General features: G+C 40.1%; 1 protein-coding gene across 1 annotated transcript; it reads right to left on the bottom strand.

Annotated features, from left to right (window-relative positions):
* Window positions 1–503: 503 nt before the first annotated feature.
* LOC127137432 (uncharacterized) lies at window positions 504–2,868 on the bottom strand. Its single transcript, XM_051063893.1, has 3 exons — window positions 2,609–2,868; window positions 991–1,657; window positions 504–929 (listed from the first exon to the last, which is right to left on the bottom strand). Exons 1-3 carry the CDS (start codon window positions 2,866–2,868, stop codon window positions 504–506), a joined length of 1,353 nt encoding a protein of 450 aa, XP_050919850.1.
* Between the last annotated feature and the right edge of the window lie 2,512 nt (window positions 2,869–5,380).

A 5,380-nucleotide genomic window follows, 5' to 3' on the forward strand; every position in this document is an offset into this window, starting at 1 on the left:
CTTACAATCTCCCCCTTTTTTATGATGACAAAAAAATTCAGAGTGATGATGAAACAGTGGTATAATCAAAATAATATCTCGGAGTCAGATGAAGGATGACTCCCCCTGAGATGTATCATCAGATTTCTCAGAAGTTCTTACCAGACTTTCCTTGTGTGACAACTGGTTTTGTACCTTAGTTGTTATTCCTGCATAACTTTTAGTTCTCATAAGTCATTAAGATATTAATGTGCGCAATTTAGCATGAGGCTTAGATATATTTTCATCAGAGTTGTATTAGTTCTCCCCCTTTTTGTCAGATTCAAAAAGACATAAACAAGTGCAAGAAACAGTGTTCAAATATATATATATATATATATATATATATATATATATATATATATATATATATATATATATATATATATATATATATATATATAAGAAATAGGTACAGGTAATCAGCAATGCAGAGGAGAGTACAAAACATAAGGAAAACATAAGAAGAAAACAACAAAATAAGCCTAAGTTCCTAAGGGTTTGGAGGAGGAGGCATCCTTTGGAGCAATTGAGTCGGCAGGTTCTGAATGTTGTTGTTGACGGAGTCCTGTTGATCCAATCTTGCTCGCACAATCTGTTGCTCCTTCTGCAGTTCTTCTAGAGTTAGATTTCTCCCCCTGAGTCAGAGCATCAGCACTAGCCTTTGCATCTTCCTCCGCAGCAATGTGTGCTGCTTCTTCAGCTTCGGCTTTTGCTTTTGCCTCAGCTTCAGCAGCAGCAACAACTTCAGTAGCACCCTTATCTTCAGCTTCTCTAACTTGTTGCTCCTCTTCCAGGAAAGCTTTCTCTTTTGCTTCTCTTCTGGCCTTTTCCTCGTCCTCACTGACCAAGCGAGCATGTAGCCTTGCTCCAGCATCTCTGACAAAGTCGTTGGACTTGTTCAGAGAGGCCTTTCAGTTTAAAGGCTTCAGAGGTCATCCATTTGATCACTCTGTTCCAGTGAATCCTTACTTTAGAGGGATCATCACTGATACTAGAGTTTACAGATAGAGACTTGATCTTCTCCACTGAAGACTCAACAAATAAAGTGATTGCTTCTTCTAAGGTGGGGAAGGTATGTTCTGGTTCAGAGTTGGGGGATGAGGATGATGGTGGGGTTTGGGTGGTGTTAGTGGGATTCTTAGGGGTAGGGAAGATGATATCTTCAGAGGGTGGTATGGTGGGGGTATTAGAGGGTGGTGGTGTTGGTTGTTCAGGTGGTGGATTTTTTTGTTGTTCAGATGGTGGTGTTTGTGGTTGTTCAGATGGTGGAGTGTTGGTTTCTGGGTCAGGTTGTGGTTGAGAGGCAAGAGCATGTGCCTGAAGCTGAGCTAGTGTAGGGGATTGAGGGTCAGAAGGTTCTGAGTATGATGATACGACGTGGAAGGGTGGAGATGAAGGTGTGGAGGAGATTGGTGAGATAGGATTGTTAAGCATTTCAACTATAGAAACTGGTAGGGTTATAGTGGAGAGGTTGAATTTTTGAAACGGAGGTGACTGTGGGTTAGAGGTTGGAGTATCAGAGGGTTTAGTGGTAGAAGGTGGGGTTTCAGATTGAGTATAGATGAGTGTGATTTGGGGGAAAGAAGAAGCAATTTTCTTTAAATTGACAGAGCGAGAAGGAGGAGGCAGAGACTTACTTGGTGAATCAATCAGAGGGACTGGAGGTCTTGACGCATGAGTTTCTCCCAGTTTTTCCTTCTTGGCCTTCTTTGACTTCTAAGAAGGCTCTCGCATCCTCTTCATGAAGTTTGGTGGATGCTCAGGCAGCCAATCCACCAAGAACTCTGAGATGTCAACTCCTTGGCTTGCAAGATCCTTTAGATAATGTGCCACAACCTCGGGAGGATCGATCTTGGAGAAGAGGTAGAGTCCATTTGGAATTTTCCTCTGATCCTTGAGTGCTTCCCAGGAGGTATCTAATGAGGGTTTCACCCTGACTTGCTCAATCACCCCCATGCTCTTCAAATTACGAGCGTTTAGAGGTCTTCCAATGTCAACTGTGACATCCTCCATCAAATTGTGATGGATCAGGTGATCCACCAGCCCACTCTCGATATGAACGTCGGAGATAAGTCTTCCTAGAGAGATGTAGGTTCTGGGCTTTATATTATGTTTGGTATCCTTGATAGAGTCTTTGAGGTATTTGAAGAGCAGCGCTGGCAAGTTCAGTTTTAGCCCTTTGTGAAGGCAGTAGAGTATACACTTCTGATCTGTGTTGATGTAGTCGGAAGAGTTGGAGGCTGGGTAATGATGGATGGTACCCAAAATGATCTTCAGTCAGACTCGGAGGTTCTGGTGAAGTTCCTTGTTTTTGGAGGAGTTGCCTTTAGTGTTCTGTTGAAAGATGGTTGGGGAAATTTCCTGGGATATGTACTTTGCCCTAGGATTGATGTTGTAGATCCTTCTTCCCCCTTTCTTCTCCATATTCAAAATGGAGGCGATGGACTTCCTAGTGATGACCATCTTGACCCCCAGAACATGTGAGACTATGTAGTGGTCATCTGCATCTGTGAAGCGCCGGAACTCCTTTACCAGATAGGTGTAGACGGGACCATAGAGTCTTTGGAAATAGGTTTCCCACCCTTACATTCTCAGTTCCTCAATGAGGTCTATTCTATTGCGCTTCATGTTGTCAAAGTCTACCACCGATTCACACAGGACTTCAAGTTTGTCAAAAGGAGTGGCAAGGTGAATATGAGGTTCACGGTCCAGAATATGTGGTTCTTTGTAGATTGGGGTAGAGACAACACTAGTTGTAGCAGTTTTTTGTTGAGAAAAGATTGGAGTTTGTTTCATTGCTTCCATTTGCTGAGAGTAGTTGTAGACTGATTGTTGTTGAGGACCCATGAAGAACTTGATGAAGAAGATGATGAACTTGATGAAGATGATGATGAACTTGATGAAGATGATGAACTTTAAAGAGGAGAAGGGTTTGTGTAGGTAGTGAGTGTAAAAGTGTGAAAGTGTGAATTATGAAGAATATAAATACACATAGAGAGCATGCAAAACGACAGCGTTAGAAGCAGTTGAGAAGTTAGAAAATTAATAATGGCACATTAACCAAGTTGACACGCTTAGGGGAGACATGATTACAGCCCATGATAAAAGTCTAATCCTCAAATCAGCATACTGCTCGAGGAGATCTCAAAGATCTGTCTCTTGATTTCTGCTAGATAGTTGTCTAGAAGATCCAAGGTCAGACACAAGGTACCCCACGTGTTGATCTATCTGATCTTTAGGAATACCAAGGGATCGGTTCCTGAGGATTTCTGATTCAGATGACTCCTAACAGGTAGAAGTATCAGAGTCAAATCCAGATACCAGATGTTATTTCAGAGCCTTATTTTTCTATTTCAGAGAAGCACATTTAGTTTATTCTAGGCAATTTTCAATTTTCAAATGTTTCAGAATAAATGAGAATCTATCTTCAACGAGGGGTTTAGTAAAAATATCAGCCCATTGATGGTCTGTATCAATAAATTTTAAGGATATTACCCATTTCTGAACATAGTCTCTGATGAAGTGATGTTTTATTTCTATGTGCTTAGCTCTGGAATGCAAAATAGGGTTCTTAGTTAAACAAATGGCAGCAGTATTATCACAGAAGATAGGAACGTTACTCTAAAATATTTGAAGATCTTCCAGTTGATTTTTCATCCAGAGCATCTGAGTAGTGCATAGTGAAGCTGATATATATTATGCTTCTGCAGTAGACAGAGCGATGGTTGACTGTCTTTTGCTATCCCAAGATATGAGATTGCTTCCCAAGAACTAACAGTTCCCAAATGTGCTTTTACATTCCATTTTTTCCCCTGCATAATCTGCATCACAAGATACATAAAGCATATACTCTGATGTTTTGTCATACATCAGGCCAAGGTTAGGAGTTCCTTTTAGATCCCTTAGGATTCTTTTAACAGCTGTTAAATGAGATTCCCTTGGATCTGATTGGAATCTGGCACAGAGACATACACTAAAAAGAATGTCAAGATGAGTAGTAGTCAAATAGAGGAGAGAGCCTATCATACCACGATAGAGCTTCTGACAAACCTTTTGACTAACTTCTTCTTGTAAGAACAAAATTAGTTCTACAATAGATTCCAGGATTTTGATGATAACAAAGGATGAAACCAAAAATGGAACCCTAACGAAATTTCTCTAAGTGTGCAGGACTCTGAACAAGAACAAAGGAATTTGATCACGTCATCAGATACAAACTCTGATCAGATACAAAGTACTAGAAGATCAGAAGCATCTGAAGAAGAAGTGCGCTCTAGAAGTTCTGACTTTGAGCAAAACAGGACAGCAGAATACCAGAAGCTCTGACGTGACCTCAACGCATCTCCAGTTGTCATAGAAACTCCGAGACAAAAAAGATTCTGATGAAGCTTCTCCATATCCAGAAAGAGTAATGGAAAAAACTTCTTTAAATGGAAAGAAAGTATTTTTGGAAAGAAGTTGTTCAGGGAGACATTTTGGTTATGGCAAGAAACACAAAAGTAATGACATTGAATGCTCATCAAAGACCAATATTTTGTCATCACTCCAACGGTCCTTTCACCACTATATAAAAGACAACATACTTCAGTGAGAGACACCACAACACACAGAAAAATTCTTTACTCTCTCTCTTAATTTTTCACGAGCTGTTGCTCATACGTGAAAACACTTGCTTGATCTATTTGCTGTAATATTTGCTTACTCTTAGAAGCACTTTCGATTACAATCTTTTGTTTGCTAAATTGCTTTTGTTCCTCAAGTGACTCTGCGTAGTCTCTATACTTGGGAGGACTAAGAGATCACTCTCTTAGACGTTTGGTTGTATTAATCTTTCAAGATTAGTGGATTAAGTCCTTTTTGAAGGCGAAATCACCTTGGCCGGGTGGACTGGAGTAACTTTGTGTTATAAGCGAACCAGTATAAAATTTTGTGTGTTCTTCTTTTGAAAAAGCGTTTATTTTCCAAAACAATTCAAACCCCCCTTTCTTGTTTTTCTCACCTTCAATTGGTATCAAAGCTTCGACTCTGTTATTGATTATCTAATCAAACACTTAACAGTGTAGAGAGATTCAGAACGAGAAAAACTATGGCCAACACCAATAAAAGAGACAGTTACAATGCCAAGCCTCCAGTCTTTGATGGAGAGAAATTCGATTACTGGAAAGATAGAATTGAATGTTTCTTTCTGGGCTATGACGCTGATCTCTGGGACATTGTCACAGATGGATACAAACCTTCTGTAACAGATACTGGAGTTGCCGTTCCCAGAAGTAAAATGACAGATGATCAGAAGCGCGATTTCAAGAATCATCACAAAGCCAGAATGATACTTCTCAATGCCATATCTTACAATGAGTAT

This window comes from Lathyrus oleraceus, chromosome 4 (genome assembly GCF_024323335.1).
Source record: "Lathyrus oleraceus cultivar Zhongwan6 chromosome 4, CAAS_Psat_ZW6_1.0, whole genome shotgun sequence".
Lineage (NCBI taxonomy): Eukaryota > Viridiplantae > Streptophyta > Magnoliopsida > Fabales > Fabaceae > Lathyrus > Lathyrus oleraceus.

Bases quoted from the DNA above. Each gene is read 5' to 3' on its own strand.
- LOC127137432 (XM_051063893.1), bottom strand. From the start codon at position 2,868: ATGGGTCCTCAACAACAATCAGTCTACAACTACTCTCAGCAAATGGAA. The intron at 1,658-2,608 runs GTAAGGGTGGGA...TGATTCACCAAG, and splicing joins CTCATTGAGGAACTGAGAAT to TAAGTCTCTGCCTCCTCCTT. The intron at 930-990 runs GTAAGGATTCAC...TTAAACTGAAAG, and splicing joins TCAGTGATGATCCCTCTAAA to GCCTCTCTGAACAAGTCCAA.